The following is a 22721-nucleotide window of genomic DNA, read 5'->3' as shown; positions in this document are numbered from 1 at the left end:
CAATCTCCCCATACCCCTAGCTCTAGCTATGTGTTTTATTTATTTTTGTCTCTCTTGGTCCTACTAAAGTGAGTAGCCCTGAGGGAATGATGGACATTTCCAAATGTCACCACATAGCACACATGAGACTTGGGGCTAATGTGTTCTTTCTAGACTTACCTGTTCTGGACTGTTCATACAATGGAATCATACCCCGTCTGGTCCTTTGTGGCCTGCTCATCCTTGTTGACAGTATGCGTGATTATTCTGTGATGTGTTTAAACAGCAGGACCCACCTGGTAGACCTTTGTGCTAGCATGTGCTATCCAGTGGACTGAGTTTCTGTCATTGTCCCTTCATCTGGCTAGGTGTCTGATAAGCTTCTTACTCACCTCTTGGCCACACCAGCACTACAATTTCCATTAACACTTTCCTGGGCAGCCCGGGTGGCTCAGCGGTTTAGCGCTGCCTAATCAGCCCAGGGCATGATTCTGGAGACCGGGGATGGAGTCCCATGTTGGGCTCCCTGCATGGAGCCTGCTTCTCCTTCTGCCTGTGTCTCTGCCTCTCTCTCTCTCTCTCTCTCTCTCTTTCTCTTCTCTGTCTCTGTGTCTCTCATGAATAAATAAATAAAATCTTAAAAAAAAAAATACTTACTTTCCACAAAATATAATTGATGTTCAGCCAGACTCTGGGGAGCATCACAATGAACAAGACAGCATAGCATGATCCTTCCTCTCTCTGAGCCGAGAGTAAAACAAGACAATTACTGTAAAATGTCATGAGCACTCTTCTAGGAGAAGCACCCTGCCTAGCAATTGGGGGTTAAGAAATAGTTTGTGCAGGAAATACGTTCTAAGTGAACCCTGCAAACTGTATACCTGTCCGTACCTTCACGTGTGTGTGTGTGTGTGTGTGTGTTTGTATACACACACACACATAGCATAGGAGTCCACCTTGAATCCAGAGGAGCAAGTTCTCAGCCTGGATGAACCCAGGCAGCCTTGAAGACAGCATGTGGCATGTGGCACACTTCTCAGCACTTTTCCTTTTTAACTTTGCTCTTTCACTTTTTGGTGCAATTTGATTTAAAAACCATTCTCGCCACATTGCTCTGCTGCCTTGTCAACAAAGCAATCTAATCAGTTAGAGCTAGTTTTTTTATGACTTTTTTCTTTTATGAGTATGAAGTGTATAGTATCAGGTGCGGAATAAGTTACTAGTGCTTAGTTGATAAAAATCTGCAAATTAAATGAAAATTAGGTGCGAGAACGCTATTTTCAAGTGAAATTAAAGCTAAGCTGTTTATCTCGATCTGTACCTTCTTGCAGAAACTGTTATGGTTTTGGTGCTCTTCTAGTTGATTGTACTGACCTTTTTGACGAAAATTCAGAAGAGAAAGATAGGATCAATCTAAATTCTAATCCCTTTCCAAGACTGACTCATTAAGTGACCTCGAGAAAATCATTTCTATTTTCCATTTTGCCTTGGTGTCTTCATGAGAAAGAAGAGTGTGGTACAATCTCATGATGCTGTACTCAGTATTTTGGAGAGATAGAAGCTATAAGCAATTCTAGTCCTTTTCATAACTTTTTATACTCTTATTAATCACTTTTTAAAACCACAAATGAATGTAGAGATATGCCCTAAAGCAGACATAATGCTAAACAGGTATATTAGAAAAATCATCCTCATAATCACTTCACAATTTTTTTCAACCCAAAAAAGCCATCCCTCTGTGTTTTCAAAAACAGAAAATGTTTCTAGTGCAGGAACGATCATTGGGGTACCCAGGAGTTTCTTAGGAAAAGTCCTTCTGATCATCTTGTGAAGGAGTCTCTTGGGAAAAATCCTTCTGATCATCTTGATTTCGTGGAACCACCTCAGGCTCAGACCCTGTAGCCCTGGTCTGTGGTTGACAGATGTGGTTTTGTGCATAATGCAGCAGGAGCCCAGGAATTTCCAGAGCGGTGAGTAATGATTCTTGTCCGAGATTATAATACAGATTAGTGATACCGAGATTTTTAAAAAATCATACTTTTTAAAGGGATAGAAATTTATGCATGCATGTTGAGCCTGGATTCCAGGGTAGACAGTGGGAAGTGAGCATGGGCTTTGGGCTAGGAGTGGCCACTGCACAGCGCTTGACTACTCTGCATCTGCCTTCCTCCCTGGGAGACCGTTCACTCTGCAGTTCTAGTAGGGGTGGTTGCTCAAGGAGTTCATAGCTCATAGAAGTCCTTGATCAGTGCAGTAACACTCAGAAATAGACAGGAGAGTATAAAATGGAGGCCCCCTAGACCAGAGTCTGCCTAGGAATCCCTCCTGCAACAGCTCTGGCAAGTGGCCATTGGGCTCTTTTTGAGAGAGAACTGCTTGGTTCAAGATATTCTTTAATCTATTGATTAGGGGCACCTGGGTGGGTCAGTCAGTTAAGCATATGCCTTTGGCTCAGGTCATGATTTCAGGGTCGTGGGATCAAGTCCCACATTGGGCTCCCTCCTCTGCCAGGACCCTGCTTCTCCCTCTACCTCTGCATCTGCCTCTTGCTGTTTCTCATGAATAAATAAATAAAATCTTAATATATTGATTAGGAAGAGGCAACTCTTAATTAGTTTAAGAATCATCTAGATTAGCTTCCCATTTTACAGATAGGGAAACCTGGACTTAGTATTAATATTTTTTAAAATCAGCAACTTGACTGAGTTCTATAGAAGTTCAGCAAAGAGAGAGTAGATGCAGTAAGTATTTGGATTGTCGAGAAAGAAGCCAATTACAAATATAAAACAAGAGCTGGATCCTGTACAAACTGGTAGGAGGAAGGACAGTCAGAACAGGGGTGGGCATTTTAGGGACAGGCACACTTTATGAGGGACACAGTGAGTGGAAGGAACATGCAGGACAGAAAAAGAAATAATTTAAGATGGGTCTGGTTTTGGAAGACCTTCAAACAGGATGACATTTTAGGTACGATGCAGTAAGATTTTCAGTAGAGGCAGTGGCATTGTGAAAGGGCTTATCAGGAAGTTTCACCTAGTTTATGCATTGGACAGGGACAGCATTGATGGCAGTGCTGTCACTCACCTGAGTGCTGCAGGTATTGGACAGGGGCAGCTTTTGTGGCAGTGATGTCACTCATCTGAGTGCTGTAGGTATTGGACAGGGACAGTGTTGGTGGCGGTGATGTCACTCACCTGCAGGGATGTGAGTATTGGACAGGGATGGTGCTGGTGGCAGTGATGTCATCCAAGAAGCCTTTGGCTTAATCTCAGAGTGGAACAACAAGGATTTATAAAGTGGCACACCCCCTTCAAAGGAAAACGCAGTGTACTTGAGAATTGGCTCGGTTTGATGTACAGAGGAGAGAGAAGAGTCCAAGAGTGACCAGGCTTTCAGGAACTCACCGAGGGAAGATCACTGCCTGCCCAGGCACACTGCTGGTTGAAGGATAAGCAAGTGAGCAAGATGTGATCACTGAAGATATGAAAATGGTTGGCCTCTTTGTGGGGGAGATGTAAAAAGAGGGGAAATCTTGAGTAATACCCACTCTCTCTCTCTTTTTTTTTTTTTTTTTTTTAAGAGAGGGAGTAGGGGAGAGGCAGATGTAGAGGGAGAGAAAGAATTTTAAGCAGGTTCCACACCCAGCATGGAGCCCCATGTGGGGCTTGATCTCACAACCGCAAGATTGTGACCTGAACTGAAATCAAGAGTCAGGCACTTAACTGACTAAGCCACACAGGCACCCCAATCTCATTTCTAATAATGGGCTTCACCTGTTCTATCAAAATACTTATGGTAACAAGCACCAGAACTTATTTTAGCTTTGACTTTTACTTAATGATTTTTGTATAGAGCTCAAGATAAGGAGGGAAAAAAATGACCAGAACTTTGGCAGGCGGCGAAGGGGGAAAACAAAAGACAGAACACAGAAATCAGTAATTTCCATACTGAAAGATGCTTTTATTCCTGTTTTCAGGGAAGCTGCACTGAAGTCCTTACCCTCTGTTGTCCCTACCATCACTTAGGTTCATTGGTTGCAAGCAGGTAAATAAAACTAAGATAGAAAAAAGGCTTTAGAACAAGAGATAGATGTCCTCTTTTCCTCTACCAAGTGTCCCCAGCCTGAGGCTGGGTCTGGGGGACCGTGTGATCTCCCTCACACCACCCCTTCCCACCATCTCCTCCTCACAGAAAAGATTAAGCGTTCCTGTGCTCTGCCAGAACCAAAACTACCCCTCCCCCCAAAACTGGGGTCATCTTTGCTCCTGATTTCCCAAAGAGAGGGGTCGGTTAGCCACCCCCCCCAGAAAAACCGTGAGCACTCTCTGTAGGATTCAGTGTGTGTTCCCAGTACCACACTCCATCCTCATGCCCTGAAGGGCAGACAGCAGAGCCTGTCACCAGGGTGGATAGTCAAGCAGAATCTGAATCCTGCTGCTCTTTTTCCAGTCCTTTCCCCTACCCACTGTGGTTCCCCCAGCAGGAATCTACCAGGTACTATGCTTTATGGCAGCAGAGGGAAGATCCATCTCTTGAGTTTGCAGCTAAAGTAGAAACTATAACTGTTGTTAAAATTGTACCCATGTCTCAGGAGAAGTAAGAGTGGCTGTGGAAGGAGCCTGGGGCCTCCTGAGAGAAATGTCACCACATAGCACACATGAGACTTGGGGCCCCTCCCTTGGCTTGTGCCCCAGTTTTAGTGTTCCTTGCCGCTGTAGCCCAGCCGTTGGGCTGCGTCCTAGGCTGTCACAAAGCTTCCTGATGGCAGACTCTCCAGGTCTCTCTGTGCCCCTCCCCTCACCGACACCGCAGTTCAGGCCCTAGGCTGGCACTCCTGGATCTGGCCCTCTCAACCCGAGAATGGAGTGGACAGGTAAGGCCATGGCCTCCAGCGCTCTGCTGACCAGAGCAAGAAAGGAAGATGAGACGTGGCAGAGAGCAGTAGTACTGTCAGGAACTTCTGCCTTCCAAGCCAAAGGCTATAAACACTGAGCAAAAGGATGTGTTTTGTCTCCTTATCTTACTGCTGTGAAAAGTGGTCTGTTTTGCTGAGAAGAATGGTATGAAATGAAGTATCTGAGCCCCCAAAACTGGTCAGTAGCATAAACCACACACACACAAAAAAGTGAAACCAAGAGCTGTGAGAGTAGACTGGGATTTTGTTCAAGTATTCATTGAGTTTCCCTCTAGCTTATTATTTTCAACACCTGCTAAGACTGCTGTCTGCCCAGGAACACACCATAACACTGGACAGGTGCAAGGGTGTAGCACTTCACACAATGTGCTACATTCCAGGTCTGGGCACTTCCATATTTGTAAGGTATTACCAGTGATTTGTTCTCTGAATATGCAGTAGGATTTATTCTGTGCCTCATCATTGACCCTCCCATCTTTTATTCAAGAGATGGATGGATTGGTAGTTTGTGTGTGTTGGCAGGGATGGGCCGGGGCGGGGGGGGAGGTGAGGGATGATTTTGTTTTTCTTTTTTCCGAGTTTTGCCATGAAGCTTTCGCCGATGACAGCAGCCTCTGATACTGTTCTTTCCTCTAAATGAGTAGCACATATTATTAATTGTAAGTCTGCTGAGATGGCAGTCACAGGCTGCGTCTTCATTGCCCGTTGTTTGGTTTCATGGGCTCCTTTGTTTTGTCACCCCTGCTGGGCTCCTTTGGGGCTGTGGGAAGTTAGTCTTTCTGTGTGTGTCACAGCCTACTTTATCAGGCCCCAGATAGTGCGCTGCACATAGAAGATAAATGAATGAGCTGCAAGCTGTAGCTTCCACAGAGCGCTTAGAAGCAGTGTGGTGAGTTCTGAGTATCCTGTTATGTGAGGAGATAGCGTGTGGCTTCACTGGCAGCCCCCACAGTCTCCCAGCAATGGTTCTTCATAACTACTGGTTCCAGTGTCCGAGGGAGAGTGTGCCTCTCGTCCTTAAAGAATAGATCTGCCACAAGCTTTGTTCTCTGAACTTGTCTTGCTTCAGCCCCTCTCATCCCTTCCATCCAAGCCATCCTTATTAGCCTACCACTTAGGTCCCCATAACAACTAACTGTGAAGTTTTTGCTATAGAAATTCCCATAGAACTTAACTCAGCAATATGCTTCTCTGTGGGTTTGTTCATTCATTGATTCGTTCAGCGAATATTTCTTAAGTACTCACTCACATATGAGACTGAGTCTACAAAGACCAGACAGATAGTCTCTGCCCTCATGGAGCTGCTGGCTTGCCATGAGATTTCCACCAGTCAACACGCACCCACAGTGTATATTGTATCATGTGCTGTCCTGGGAAAGTACAGTGAGAGTTGAGCAGAGGAGGAAGAGCATTTGGGGAATTAGGGTAGGCTCCCAGGCAGGAGTCTAGAATGTGAAGGTAGAGAAAAACCATTGGAATGGTGAACAGGAGGCTCACAAACCATGGTAAGAAATTCCAGCTATACCCCAAAAGCCTGGGGACTTGCTGAGTAGTATCAAAGAAGAATATCTACAATTATCTGAGAAGACTTTTAGTGTACTTGCTTTTTTTCTTCTTAACTGTATTCTGTTTGTGGCTATATATTTCAGAGGCCAAATAAACCTATAACAGAATTGAATACAGAAGCAAATATGAGAATCCAACTATCTTCTGTTATCAGACTGTTAAAAGATTTGCAACAGGGAAAAACAGTGACATTCTTCTCATGAACTGATTCTTTTTCATGTCCTTAAAGAATGTATCAGCCCTCATAAAAAACATGTTTTGGAAAACATTGTAGCTTTTTGTAAAAATATATTATCTTAGTAAGTGATGAGTTTGTGATTGTTATTAATGAGTTAGTAAATATTTTAAGATTCATGGAAAGACAATGGGGAGCCATTGATGGGTCTTAAAGTAGAACAACATGGGGATCCCTGGGTGGCGCAGCGGTTTGGCGCCTGCCTTTGGCCCAGGGCGCGATCCTGGAGACCCGGGATCGAATCCCACGTCGGGCTCCCGGTGCATGGAGCCTGCTTCTCCCTCTGCCTGTATCTCTGCCTCTCTCTCTCTCACTGTGTGCCTATCATAAATAAATTATAAAAAAAAAAAAAAAAAGTAGAACAACATGGTGAGATTTGTATCTTGGGAAACTCACTCAGAAGCCACCTCACCCTTGATGCAGGTGTTATAGGGCAGTGAGAGTGGAGTGGAGAGAAATGGATGGACTCAGAGACATTGAGGAGTTACTGTTGACAGAGCCCACTGGTCTGGCATATGTGAATGGGTGGTATTGATGTCAGTCCCCAAGAATGGGGACGCAGGTGGAGACATGGGATTGAAGATGAATGTTGTTTGAGACATACTCCACTTTAGATATCTCTGGAATGTCTTAAGTAGAAGTGTCTAGGAGATAAATAGGTATGTAGCTCTGAGGTACAGCACTGAGAGGTAGGAGGTTAGGAGTTTCTACCACAAAAAGAAAAAAAAAAAAGGGAGTTTCCACCACAGCACCTGGGGAGAGAACATGGAAAAGAAAAGAAATAACCCTATACAGAACCTAAGGGACACCAGAATTTAAAGGATGTGAGTAGGAGAAGACAGCTCTGAAGGCCACTGAGAAGGCATGGCCAGAGAGCTAGAAAGAGCAAGAAAGTGGGATGCCACAAGAGCAGAGCCGTGAGAAGTCATAGGGCCCAGGGCCTCTAGGCTTTCTAGCACACAGCTGAGGTGATTGCTTTGGATCTAGCAAAGGATGTCATTGATACCCTAGAAGAAAAAGGGAAAAACTAATGGTTGGAAGACAAAAAAGCTTCTAGAAGGCAGGGGATCACCTTACTTCTCTTTCTAGCTTCTTTGCCTGAGGTACTACAGGCATATTAGTAGACACTCAATAATTATGTGGATTTTACCTTAACTGGTGCTACTGAAACAGACTGGTCTTTTCTGCCCTTGAACTTTATGGTAGGTCATCCCCGTTGTAAACTGCTCACATTAAATGTGTATAGGTATTTCCGAGGATCTGTGGTAGAACTTTACCACCATGTGTCCTGGTCACAGATGGGCTGCGATATAGATCGCCTCAGCCCACGGGGCAACTGGTTACAAGCAACTTTGGCTCTGTGTCCTGAGCATCAAGCAGATATATCTTCTTCTGTATGTGACGTAAAGACTGTTGGAAAGTCTTGGTCTTTAGAGGGTTAGCAATTCCTTGTATAGGTGCCAGCTCACTTCCTCTTTTCCTAAAGCAGACAACACTACACAGTCTTATCAGCTCCCTGTTGAACCCACACCCTCCCTCTGACTCTTCCCGACATGGTCCCCCAGCAGCCAAAGACAGTACAATAGAGGTGGCCCTGCTGCCTGCTTTCCACTTCAAAACCAAACATGAGAAAACCCTTAAGATCACCTAAAACTGAGAACAAAGGATGCATTTTTTTCCAGGGGCGAACCTTCTTAAAATAAGACAATGATGCTTCCAGAAAGAATTTTAATTGTTCTACATGTCACATTCTCAATGTCCATTCCATCATTGTTCTTCATTTTGCTCTTTGACAAAACGCAATCTTCGCTGGGGAATGAGTTCAGGAGGCACTGAGCCTAGAGTTGAGCAAACCACCCAGAGAGTCTGGAGGGAACATCATTCTTACCCCATCACAGAGCCCTGCAGGGTCCCACGGTCAAACTGGGAAGACAAGAAATAACACTGGAAGGCATAATGCAAATTTAGATGAGAATAATAGCTAATATATATCATAAGCTTTTAGAAGTTTTCAGGCTCTGTTTTAAGTGTTTTCCATGTATTAACGCATTTATTTCTCATAACATCCTTACGAGGTAAGTGTCGTTATTGTTCTCTTCTTACAGATGAGAAAACAAGCTCAGAGAAGTTTGTCTAAAACCAAGGCCATAAGTGACAGACCTGGGATGTGAACCCAGGTTGTCTGGCTCCAGAGACTACTCTTTTTTTTTTTTTTTTTTTAAGATTTTATTTATTTATTTATTCATCAGAGAGAGAGAGGGAGAGGCAGAGACACAGGCAGAGGGAGAAACAGGCTCCATGCAGGGAGCCCGATATGGGACTCGATCCCTGGTCTCCAGGATCAGGTCCTGGGCTGAAGGCAGCACTAAACCGCTGAGCCACCGGGGCTGCCCTCCAGAGACTACTCTTACTCAGCTTTCCTCTCCCTCTTTGCTCATCTGTCCCGACTCCTTAGCACTGCCTTGCCCCTTGGACTAGGTATAAACCTGTGCTTTTTGGGCAGCCCGGGTGGCTCAGCGGTTTAGCACCACCTTCGACCCAGGACCTGATCCTGGAGACCTGGGATCAAGTCCCATGTCAGGCTCCCTGCATGGAGCCTGATTCTCCCTCTGCCTGTGTCTCTGCCTCTCTCTCTCTCTCTCTCTCTCTCTCTCTCTGTCTCTCATGAATAAATAAATAAAATCTTTAAAATAAAATTAAAAACAAAAAAACCCTGAGCTTTGAACAGGTGGACAAGAGTGGCTGGTTCTCCTCCATTGCAGAGATCATCCTCATCCTTTAAAATTCCACTAAGCCCCTGTCCTCTCTGAAGTTTTACTCCCACATGTAGGCTGTGGTTGGTTGGTGCCCACTCTGAACCTCCCGAGCCCTTTAACTAATGCTGCTCAGCTTCTTTCTCTATTAAATACCACCTTGCCTCCTGATGTTTTCCCTTTCTGGAGGTCTTGCCTTCCCCCAGGAGATCATGGGCTCCACATGCACCTTGCTTGTACCTTCCCTAGGGAGCTGCCCACAGAAAGCCACTAGTGAGTAACTCTGACCCAGCTTCTCAGTGTAGACACTGCCTCATTAGCCTGTCCTGACACCTGCCACAGCCTTCAGAGGTGGAGTTCTATTCCATGGGACGTCCACTTGATAAAATGTTACGAACATTTACAGGTTTCAGATGGAAAATTAGTCATTTTTTTATTTTCATAAGAAATTTTCTTTCATTTGAAGATCTCTTTACCAACTAATAACAGATACTTCATAAAGCGGTTGTTCAAAATGCAAGCTGTTTCCTTTTTCCTCTCTTAAATATGTGGTTATTGCTTTTGAAGAAGACAAAGTGAAGGAAGCGTTTCCTGTTTGTAGAGGCTCCTAGTTAACCTGCATCAAGAGCAGATTAGTGTGTCAAAACATCCTAGAGCCTAGAACTCCTGTAATTTTCTGCTTTTTAAGCACTTTTTTGCCATCCCAAGAACAGAGGGACTGAGGTTTTGTTTTGCTTCGCCTACTCTTCCACTCTCACTCCCTTTAAAGAAATAAATTGTTACAGTTTCAACCAAAGGTTCATCCCCCTTCCCACTGTCCTGCAGCTGGTGGGTGGTATTTAACCCTAAGGGTGTTTGTATCTTTAGCACATGTTTTTATGTTAGAGTTCCTCAACCTAGAAGCTGCAGACATTTTGGTCCAGACCATTCTTTGTGGTGGGGGTCTGTCCTGTGCATTATAGGATGCTTAGCAGCATCCCTGTTTACACACAGCAGCACCACCACCATCCTATCCCCCGCCTCCCGCACCCTACCAAAAATGCCTCTAGACATCTTCAGATATCCTCTCAGGGGTAAAATCACCACCAGTGTATACCTATAAAGTCATTTAAACAGTATACTGTTCTGAGTTTTTAAAAAATTTATGTAAATGGTATTACATATTCATATTTTCATATAACTTTCTATGTTCATTTGACATTGTATTTTGGAGACTTATTCGATAGATGTAGTTCATTTATTCCAGCTGCTCATATGATAGTTCTTTATGTAATAGAACCATTTATTAATTTATTTCCCTACTTAAGGACAGTTGCATTTTTTACGTTTTCTCTTATTTGATACTATAATCAGTGCTTCGTAGAACATCCTCACAGTCACATTAGACGGTTGTAACTACCTGGAAGTGAAATTGCTGGGTCATAGAATATCTTCAGTTTTACTCAGTCTGGACACATTGCTCTCCAAAATGTTTGTGCCGATTTATACTCTAAATGACAATGCATAGAGTCCCCATTTCCTTCACACCTTCCCTGTACTTGGTTTTGTTAGACATTTTATTTTTGCCGGTCTTGTGGATAAGAAATAATTGCTGTTTTAATTTGCATTTCCTAATCATAGTGAGTGGAACGTCTTTTCTTTTGCACATTGACTCAGGGTTCTCCCTTGTGTAAATGGTCTGTGGGAATACTGTTGACCCTTGAACAACGTGGGGGTTAGAGGTGCTGACCCCAACACGGTGGAAAATCCAGGTATAACTTTTGACTCCCCCAAAATAGAATGACTAATAGCCTGTTGTTGGGAAGCCCACTGATACCACAAATTGTACTGTGTTTATCAAAAAATTGTGTGTAAGTGGATCTGCATAGTTCAAACCCATGTTGTTTAAAGCTCAGCTATACATTATTAGCTTCTCTCAAGTCATTTATTTTTTTTCCTCATTGATCCTTTGTATATTCTGGTTATTCTTTCTCAGTTATATGCTGCAAGCATTTTTTGTTAATCTGTACTTTGTCTTCTAACTTTATTTTTTTAATCATACAAAGTTCTTGCTCTAATTTTTAGCAGTCCTTTTTTATGATTTACTTTTTATATTTTTGTTTTAGAAATTCTTTTCCATCTCAGAGACATAAAGAATATTCTTTATTTCTTCTAAAAATTGTTTTTAAGAGTGGAGTTTTTTAGAGTAATCTCTACACCCAGCGCAGGGCTTGAACTCACAACCCCAAGATCAAGGTAGCATGCTTCACCAAATGAGCCAGCCAGGCCCCCCTTCCAAAATTTTTAACAATTTAGCTTTCCACATTTAAATCTTTAATTAACTTCCTTCCTTCCTTCCTTGTTTTTTATTTTAATTCCAGTGTAATTAACGTTCAGTGGTATATTAGTTTCAGGTGCGCAATATAATGATTTAGGAATTCTGTACATTACTCAGTGCTCATCATGATAAATATATTCTTAATCTCCTTCATCTGTTTCACCCACCCTGCCACCCACCTCCCCTCTGGTAACCATAATTACTTACTTTCTCTGTAGTTAAGTATCTATTTCTTGGTTTATTTCTCTCTCCTTTTCCTTTACACTTTGCTTGTTTCTTTTGTTTCTTAAATTCCACATACAAGTGAAATCACATGGTATTTATCTTTGTCTGACTAACTTATTTAACTTAACATTTTACTTTCTAGCTCCATCCATGTTGTTGCAAATGGCAAGAACATTCTTTTTTATGGCTGAATAATATTACATTATACCCACATATACACACACACCACCACATCTTCTTTATCCATTCATCTATCAATGGACACTGGGGCTGCTCCATAATTTGGTTATTATAAATAATGCTGCTATAAACATAGGAGTTCATGTGTCCTTTGAATTAGTGTTTTTAGAAATTCTTTTGAGCAAATACCCAATATCCTAGGATTACTAGATCCTAGGATAGTTCTGTTTTCAACTTTTTGAAGAAACCCCATACTGTTTTCCACAGTGACTGCACCAGTTTGCATTCCCACCAACGGTGCATAGGATTCCTTTTACTTCACATCCTTGCCAACACTTGTTGTTTCTTGAGATTTTGATACTAGCCATTCTGATAGGTATGAGGTGATACCTCATTGTACTTTTGATTTGCATTTTCCTGATGAAGAGGGACATGCCTATTGGTCATCTGTATGTCTTTTTTGGAGAAATTTCTGTTTATGTCTTCTGCCCATTTTTTAATTGGATTTTGTGTGTGTGTGTGTGTGTGTGTGTGTGTGTGTGTGTTTGGTTGCATGTAAGTTCTTTATATATTTTGGATACTAACCCTTCATTGGAAATGTCAATGGGAAATATCTTCTCCCATTCCATAGGTCGTCTTTTAGTTTTATCGATTGTTTCCTTCACTATGCAGAAGCTTTTTTTAACGTCCCAATAATTTATTTTTGCTTTTATTTCCCTTGCTTCAGAGGATATATCTAGAAAAATGTTGCTACAGTCAACGCCAGAGAAATTACTACCTATGCTGTCCTCTAGGATTTTTATGGTTTCAGGTCACACATTTGGGTCTTTAATCCATTTTGAGTTTATTTTTCTATATAGTGTAAGAAGGTGGTCCAGTTTCATTCTTTTGCATGAGGCTGTCCAGTTTTCCCAATACCATTTGTTGAAGAGATTGTCTTTTTTCCATTGTATATTCTTTCCTCCTTTATTGAAGATTAATTGACCATATCATTTTGGATTCATTTCTGGGCTTTTATTCTGTTCCATTGATCTGTGTGTCTGGTTTTATGCCAGTACCATACTGCTTTGATTACTGCAACATTGTAATATAACTTGAAGTCTAGAATTGTTTTTGTTTTTTTTTTTTCAAGATTGCTTTCGCTTTTCAGGGTCTTTTGTGGTTCCGTACAAATTTTAGAGTTGTTTGTTCCAGTTCTGTGAAAAATACTGTTGGTAGTTTGATAGAAATTGCATTTAATCTGTAGATTGCTTTGGGTAGTATAGACATTTTAACTATCTTTGTTCTTCCAATCCATAAGCATGGAATGTCTTTCCATTCCTTTGTGTCACCGAAATCTTTAAAGTTATTTTTAAAATAAACTTATTTTTGTATATGGTATGAAGTAAAGGTCTAATTTTATCTTTTTCCATATAACCAGGGTTGTCCCATGGCTGTCATTAAGTGGCGTGCCCTCTTCCTGCTGACTTGTAATGTCTGCTTTGTCATAGACTAAGTACCAGTGTTTACTTTTGATTCTTAGACACTCTGTCCTGTTTTCTTTGCATGGTTTGCCTATCATGTACTAATGCCACTCTACTTACTACCACAGTCTAATAGGAAGTCCATTAGGACTGGTAATAGTAGTAAAAAATACCCTTTATTATACTTCTTCAAAATATCCATGTCTAGTTTTGACCCTTAATTCACTCACTTTCACATTATCTAATTCAGCCAAAACACAGCCACACACTTTTGGATTTTGAGTATATAGCAGTTAGGAATAGGTTTAGCTTCATATGACAGAAAACACAAAAATAACAGATGTCTCTTTTTAAAGATTTTATTTATTTATTTGAGAGCGAGAGAGCAGTGAGGAGGTCAGAGAGAGAGGGAGAAGCAAACTTCTCATTAAGCAGGGAGCCCAATGCAGGGCTGGATCCCAGGACCCCAGGATCATGACCTAAGCCGAAGGCAGATGCTTAACTGACTGAGCCACCCACATGCCCCACAAAATAAAGTTTTAAAAGGCAGACACTTGTTTCTCATATAAAAGAAGTGCTGATGTTGACAGCCCTGGCCTGATAACAAGGCAGGGACATGAAGTTGTGGGGCCAGGCTCCTTTACTCTGGGCCCTGCTCTGTCCTTGATACAGGGCTTCTACCTGTCTGCCCAGGACAGCTGCTTTTAGCTCCAGGAAAAAGTAGAACCTGATGAGGAAGGGCACATCCAGCCTCTGAGATCATCTGGAAGTCCTGTTCGCCCCTCTCTTTACATAGTACTATTGGCAGAATTGAGTCCTTGTGGCTAGAACTGAGAAATGTTGAAACCATATGTCAGACACACACAGAAAACCCTATTTTTAAAGAAAAGGGAATATAGATATTCAGAGCCAACCAGTGTGCTCTTTTCTGCAGACTGAAATCCACAGTGTATGAGCAGACTGCAGAGTTGAATCTTTGCAGGCAAGACTGTGCAGTCTTTTCACTTACGTCTTCTGATATCTGAAGCAGTCAAGTTTATTGATGTGAAATGTTGGGGTTCAGGAACAAACAGTCAACAAAGAATTCTTGAGACATCTTCAGTGCAAAAAAGATGGTTTTATTAAAGCACAGGGAAAAGACAGAAAGAACTGCGGTAGGGTTGTAAGGAGGGACTGATCATAAACTTTCAAGTTGAGAGAAGGTCAGGAATAGTGGAAGTGCCTAAGGAATTTGGCAATGAGGTTTCCAGGATCTTGAGGGGTCATTTACTACTGTCTAGTGTAACCTTAGTCACGGGACCCTTCAGATGGATATCCGTGGGCCCTGTGTTTAGAGGATTATTGCTAACATATATCTTGGGGTGGGGGTAGTGATAAAAAAAAATTCAAAGGGATTTTTATATGCTAAAGAAGACTTATGGGATCCTTGAGGTAGGGTTAATGTCAAGCTGAGGTTGCCTTTGTCTCTAACAAAGTATTAACATTTAGGCAGCTGGGCACCTTGAGGAGGGTCACTCTTCCTGTCCCACATACTTGTCCATGGGCTCTAAGTTGTAAGGAAGTTTAATTAAAGTATCTTTTACCTTTGCTTTCCACATCATTTACTATTTTCTCCATTAAATATTGCAGATCTTTTGTTAGATTTAATTCTTAAGTACCTAGTAGTTTTTATTTGTTAGCTATTTTTTATACTTCTAAATGATCACAATAGAGGACTGTTACTGATACTTTTGTGTCTTGTACTCTCTTATTCTCATTTTCCTAGCAGACAATTAATGTGTAAATAATGGCAGTTTTGGGGATCCCTGGGTGGCGCAGCGGTTTGGCGCCTGCCTTTGGCCCAGGGCACGATCCTGGAGACCCGGGATCGAATCCCACGTCGGGCTCCCGGTGCATGGAGCCTGCTTCTCCCTCTGCCTGTCTCTGCGCCTCTCTCTCTCTCTCTCTCTGTGACTATCATAAATAAATAAAAATTAAAAAAAAAAATAATGGCAGTTTTGTTTTTCTTTTCATCCTGCATTTTCTTTCATGGTTGGTTAGTTTGGCCCTCATTATCCTATGACTTGTATTGAATGCAAGAGGTGGTAGTAGACATTCAAACTGTTAATATGTGAATTAGATTATTATTTTTTCTGAGATTCCTGAGATAAATCCTAATATAGTACGTTATTTCAGATAAGATGCTTATTTTTAAATCATTGTTGGATTGAGTTTGATAGTATTTTATTTAGGATTATTATATCTGTCCATAAATGAAAAACAAATTGTCCTATAATTTTTCTTTCTTGTAATGGCCTTGTCTGGTTTTGGAAACAGTGTTATATAGCCTCAAAAAATTCAGTGGGGAGCTTTTGCTCTTTTTCTGTTCTCGAGAACAATTTCTATAAGATGGAATATCCTTAAAAGTTTTGTAGACTTCACCTATAGATTTTTGGTGGGAACACTTTTTTAAGTATTATTTCAGTTATATTAGTGGCTAAAATAGTCCAGTTTTCTAGCTCTTTCTGTAGCTTTTTATGGAAGTATACATAGAAGTAAATATTTATAAAAGTAATTATATAAATGTACTTTGTGTTTTATTTTATTTAACATTATATTTGAGAGATTCACTTATATTGCTACATATAATTGTAGTTTTTTCACTTTAACTGCTGTGTAATTTTATATTATGTGATTATACCATAATACCATAATTTATCCATTATACTTAGTGCACATTTGGGTAGTTTCCAGTCTTTGTCTATTACAAGTAATGCTACTAAGAATGTTCTAGCCCATGCCTTTTGGTGGACATGCATTTGCATTTCTGGTGTCTAGGAGCAAAATTGCTGAGGTAGACACATGTGTTCAGCTTTAGTAGATGCTCCTGAACAGTTTTCAAAAATGATTATCGATTTTTGTTTCTTCTTGAGTATCAAGTTTTAGTAAGTTACATTTTTCCTAGAAAATAATCTATTTCATCATAGCTATTAATATGAATAAAATATTCTTATGGTTTTTAATGTTTGCCATGGTATCTCTTGCATTATTCCTAATACAATTTATGTCCCTTTCTTTGTCTTGTCATCAGGGTTGCCAGGTTTTCCATTTTACTTGAGTTTTCAACCAACCAACCTTCAGGGCACCTGGGTGGCTCAGTTGATTAAGCATCCGACTCTTGATTTCGGCTCAGGTCATGATCTCAGGTTTTGCACTCAGCACAGAGTCTGTCTCTCTCCCTCTGCACCTCCCCCTCACTCATGTTCTCCATATTTATGTGTATATATATATACACACACACAAAATATATATATACAAAATATATAATATATATAAAATATATATATAATCTTTTTTTTAAAGCCCAACATTGGACTTTATTGATTCTATTATGTCTTTATTTTCCACTTTATTTACATCTCCCAAATCTCTCAGCTAACATCTGCTCTCATTTTATTTCTTTAGATTATTACTATTTTCTCTAACTTCTTGAATATACTTAATTCTTTGTCAGTCTTCATTTTCTTTTTAAGGTCAATATTTTAAAATTATATCTAATTATATCCCACCAGCTTTGATAAGTAATAGTCTCAATTTTATTCTTTTTTTTTAAAGATTTTATTTATTTGAGAGAGAGCACACATACATGTGAGTGGAAAGAGGGGCAGAGGGAGATGGGGAGAGAGAGGATCTCAAGCAGACTCCTTGCTGAGTGTAGAGCCCGGTGCAGGGCTTAATCTCATGACCCTGAAACCATGACCTGAGCTGAAAGCAAGAGTTGGATGTTCAATTGACTGTGCTCAGTTTTATTCACTTGTAGCTATATTCTAATATACATTATGGGTTTTTCCATTTCTGATTTCCAGTGTGTGAATCTTGTTTTGTATTAATTGTAATTTTGATATCAATTTCAAATGTAATTGCATTGTGGCCAAAAAATATAGTCTGTGTAGTATTTACATTTTGGTGTTTATGGACATTTCATAAGGACTTAATCCACCATTACTTTTTAAAATATTTTATCTATAATAGAAAAATATACTATAAATACAGAGTACAAGCTTATATACACCCACTGATATAATTTGTTATTTATATTCTGTCTTATTAAACTTTATCTGCTCTATCAACAGATGCTAAAAATTAAATACATGTCTGAGTAGTTCTTTTAATTTTTGAGCTCTACGCTGTTGTGTTAGTAAAAATAATAGTGATATGGGGTGCCTGGATGGCTTGGTCAGTTGGGCGTTGGACTTGGTTCCAGCTCAGGCCGTGGTCTCAGGCTTGTGGGATTGAGCCCTGCGTCGGCTCTGTGCTCAGTTGGGAGTCTACCTGTCCTTCTCTCTACTCCTCCCCCATTCTCTTGCTCTGTCTCACTCTCAAATAAATAAAATCTTAAAAAAAAAAAAAAGATACTGATGCATCTCAGTGATTATATCAGCACTAATGCCTTTTTTGCCCTTGAAGTCTAATTTATTTGACATGAATATAATGACATCAGCTTTCTTTTGTTGATACTTCTCTAATATTTCCTTTTCCATCTTTTTCCATCAGCATCTTTATTGATGTTTAGGTTTGTTGTTGGAGGTAGGTGGGAGACATTTCAAAATGGAGAATTTGTCCATGTATATATATTATGATCACCACCATATTTGAATTTCTTTCAAATTGTTCTAAAACAATTTTATATAATATCTTAGTGTCTCTCTTTAATTTCCCTAATTTTTTTCAAATCTTTTTTTTTTTTTTACTTTTTTTTTTTTTAATTTTTATTTATTTATGATAGTCACACAGAGAGAGAGATAGAGAGGCAGAGACACAGGCAGAGGGAGAAGCAGGCTCCATGCACCGGGAGCCCGACGTGGGATTCGATCCCGGGTCTCCAGGATCGCGCCCTGAGCCAAAGGCAGGCGCTAAACTGCTGCGCCACCCAGGGATCCCTCAAATCTTTTTTTTTTTTATAATATCTTACCTTTTTAAAAGTCTTCCTTCTATGTCTTAGTCATTTTAAAACTTCTGAAATTATGTTTGTTTTCAGATTGTTATAAATTTAGGTTCTTGGGAGAGGGTGCCTGGGTGGCTTAGTCAGTTAAGCATCTGCTTTTGGCTCAGGTTATGATATTTGGGTCTTGGGATTGAGCCCCACGTCAGGCTCCCAGCCCAGAAGGGAATCTGCTTCTCCCTCTTCCTCTGCCCCTCTCCCCCAACTCGTGCTTGCTGTCTCTCACTCTCTCTCTCTCAAATAAATAAAGTGTTTTTAAAAAATTTAGGTTCTTGGGATCTAATCGTCCTATTTATTGTATATACTGAGTCTTGATTATGATAGGTTTTTCTCCTCGTGGGTTTTGAATTTTGGATACTAAGTATTTCCAATAGGAGTTTTATCTATAAATCTCATGTAATCTCAGGGTAAGAGGGTGGCCCTACAGAGTAATTTTATATTTGCTTCTGCTTGGCTCCTTGGGTATATCCAACTCTATCCCAGAACCAGTTCTTACGTAATTTTTTATGGGTTCTTAAAATATATATTTATGTAACTTCAACCTCAGATTTCTCATTTCTTAATTCTCAGGCAGGTGAGCATTCCTGCCCTCTCCCTCAAAAAGAGCACCTTTTGGGTTTGTTTTTTATCATCTTCTCTTTCACTAAGGATGTTGCCACTTGAGGATTGTGCCTTTAAGTAGGTGATGAGCTCAGAGTCACTACCTCTTTCCTACCCAAGGCCTCGTCTCCTGAACCCAAATGGTGATAAAACCCAAATGGTTCTAGGTTAGCAGGATGTGCTCACCCTTATACCCTCACCCTTGGCAGCTTGCTTGCTTACTATTCTGGTTTGCCAGTGCTTGTCTCTGGCACCTTGGGACCTCCATGTCTTCCTTTTATGTTCAGCTATGCATGTGAAATATTTTTTTTAAATTTTGTCTGACATTTTTAAATGTTTATAGTAGGAAAATTTTCATGTTATCTCAGTCTGTAATTTACCTAAATCTAGAAATAGAGCATTAAATTGATGAATTAAAATATTGGCAGATAGCTAAAAACATGGATTTTTAAAAAGCATCATGCAGGGCAGCCTGGGTAGCTCAGCGGTTTAAGCGCCTGGGCTTCGGCCCAGGGTGTGATCCTGGTGTCCCGGGATCAAGTACCATGTCATGCTCCCTGCATGGAGCCTGCTTCTCCCTCTGCCTTTGTCTCTGCCTCTCTCTGTGTCTCTCATGAATAAGTAAATAAAATCTTTAAAGAAGAAGAAGGAGGAGGAGGAAGAAGGAGAAGGAGAAGCTGTGGAAGCTCCGGGTTTCTGGTTGCCAGCAGTGAGTTAGCCTTAGCTCTGTGTCATCTTCCCTGTCATGCCCGGTAGAGCCCTGAAGTCCAGGGGAGATGGCACAGGGTCAGTGAGGCTGAGGTTAGGAGTGTCTGTATCTGTATGCATCTTCCCTTGCCTTCCAGAGCCAAGTTGCACAAATAACTCTGGCAGTACCATTACCTTCTTTGTGCTCCTCCCCCATTTCTCTTGATTTCATCTTGTTGAAGGGTGATGTGATACTTCAGGGTTTGGATTGCTTGCATTCAGCAGATCGGCATGACTTTTTATTTCCCAATCTATGGATGTGACTTCATTGCAAGAAAAAACGCCTCCAAGCATTAAGATGGTTCTCCTATGTCTGATCACTATGTATTGATCTGTTTTTAGGGAGGAATGATCAATTGGAATCGTCTTTTCCCTCCTTTACGTCAGCGACGAAATATAAACTATCAGGATGGTCGGCAGTCTGAACAACAAGCATCTCCTCCTCTGGAGGTTTCTGAGGAACAGGTAAGCAGTAACACTGGTGCTTCTCCTAAACCTGTGTTTAGGAGACTTGAAGCAGTCTTGGTAAATCAGACTTGAAAGAAAGCAAGCATACAAAACTTTTGGTAACAGTTAAATTGTTACTGGTAACAGTGATAGACACTTGGGCCTTTATTGGCCACTGTGGGTCTTACAGGTTTGAGGAAGGCATGATTTGAAAAAAAAAAATGTGATCACTTATTTTGAAATCTATAATACTTTATATATAGAGGAAGCTACTGACGTTTGTTCTCTATAAGGGCTAGGAGAGAACAAGACAGAAGGACTGGGAGGGAGTAATGCTTCTCTAAGTATGGCTTTTGTATGATTTGACTTAGGAATCAGGTTACTATTTTACATAATCAAAAGGCAAATCAACAATAGGGACAACCATAGACTAAAAAGAAACAAATAAAGGATCCAACTGTACTTTAAATGAATAACATAATCATAGGAGAGAGGGAAAAATTAATTTTAGTAATTTTTGAACGTAATATACCATCAGTCTAAAGACAAAAAATAATTGCAAAGAAATCATAAGCTCTTCCTGGGTTTATTTTCACAGTAGTAGGAGTACAGCAATTCTGAAATTATATTGTATGTGTATTATAAATTTGAGCAAATGAGCTAGGTTGATCTTACTGTAGAAGAAAGAAAATACAAATACAGGAAGAACCCTGTGGGGTTGGATTGGAATTAGAGGTATTAGTGTAAACTCATGATTTAATAAGATTGTGTGTGTCTATGTGTGTGTGCACATGTGTCTTAACTCTGTCAAACTAAAAGAATCCAAAGCAATGGCATCCCAGTAGCACTGACCACACCTAGTGCCCAGATCTAGTTTCTCAATATGTTGGCCCACTAACAGAAATGAGCCTCTTTAGAGAAATGAAATGGTGGGTCACAGGCCCATGGTTGGGAAGGAACATGATAACCCTGGACCAGCATGCAGGGAATTAAGGAAGTGCTCTGTAACTAAGGGAGCTAGCTTGATGGGATCCCACTGATCAAACTTGGCACATCAGATTTGGATATCAAAATAAATAAGCACAGGGGTGCCTAGGTATTGCAGGTGGTTAAGTGTCAACTCTTGGTTTTGGTCATGATCTTAGGGTTGTGGGATCCAGCCCTGCATCGGGCTTCCCCACTCAGCACAGAGTCTGCTTAAGCTTCTCTCCTCTCCCTTGGCTCCTCTCTCTCTCTCTCTCTCTCTCACACACACACACACACACGCGCGCGCGCGCACGCTCATTCATGCATGCACGTGCTCTCTCTTGCTCTCTCTGAAAAATAAAGCCTTTAAAAATAAATAAATAAGGATAGTACTTAATATAATCCACTGGATGGGGGGTGATGCATGAGTTCATACTGATATTAGGAGATATTTATATGGATACATATTTATATGGATACATCCTCAGGGGAAAAGGAATATAAAGCAAAAAATAATGATGGATAGTATTAGAAAATTATAATTTTGCAGCTATCAGAGCAAAAATCAATTTAGGTACAAATCATCAATAACACGAAGAATGGACTATTTATGTAATCTCAGAGTATCTCCCCACAAGATACTTTGCTTATTAATTACCAAAGGAAAAATAGTTAACTGTACAGTGGAGAGATTGGACACCAGCTTAACCCAGTTATAAGGATCAGTGTACCAGTAATGGACCAAAGACGCCATGGGCATGCCCTTAAAGGATACATCAGTTATATATTACAATAAAAAATCCAGGGGATCCCTGGGTGGCGCAGCGGTTTGGCCCCTGCCTTTGGCCCAGGGCACGATCCTGGAGACCCGGGATCGAGTCCCACGTCGGGCTCCCGGTGCATGGAGCCTGCTTCTCCTCTGCCTATGTCTCTGCCTCTCTCTCTCTCTCTCTGTGTGTGTGTGACTATCATAAATAAATAAAAAAAAATTTAAAAAAATCCATAACTTTGGTCGTAAAGAAAAAGCAGATAAACCCAATTTGAGGGACATTATATAAAATCCCTGACCCGTATTCTTCAGTAGTGACATCACAAGCTGCTTCCAGTTAGAGACTAAGGAGGCATGTTAAGGACATGTCAGACATGATCCTAGACCATGCTCTGTACCAGGAAGAACTTCAGGTGAACAGACATGTTTGACTGACCTGGTGCAGTTGGACACTGGATTAGATCACAGTATTTATTTATTTTTAAAGATTTTATTTATTCATGAGAGACACAGAGAGAGACAGAGAGATGCAGAGACACAGGCAGAGGGAGAAGCAGGCTCCATGCAGGGAGCCCGAT

General features: G+C 40.8%; 1 protein-coding gene across 2 annotated transcripts in view; it reads left to right on the top strand.

Annotated features, from left to right (window-relative positions):
• UBAC2 (UBA domain containing 2) overlaps positions 1-22721 on the top strand; it is a 179510-nt gene that overhangs the window by 143822 nt on the left and 12967 nt on the right. For both annotated transcript variants that reach the window (XM_072782515.1, XM_072782516.1), the window contains exon 8: positions 20304-20426. In XM_072782515.1, coding sequence (XP_072638616.1) covers positions 20304-20426 — 123 coding nt within the window. The remainder of the gene's footprint in view (positions 1-20303; positions 20427-22721) is intronic.

Source organism: Canis lupus, chromosome 17 (genome assembly GCF_048164855.1).
Source record: "Canis lupus baileyi chromosome 17, mCanLup2.hap1, whole genome shotgun sequence".
NCBI classification, from domain to species: domain Eukaryota; kingdom Metazoa; phylum Chordata; class Mammalia; order Carnivora; family Canidae; genus Canis; species Canis lupus.
This window is presented reverse-complemented; position numbering and strand designations above follow the sequence as displayed.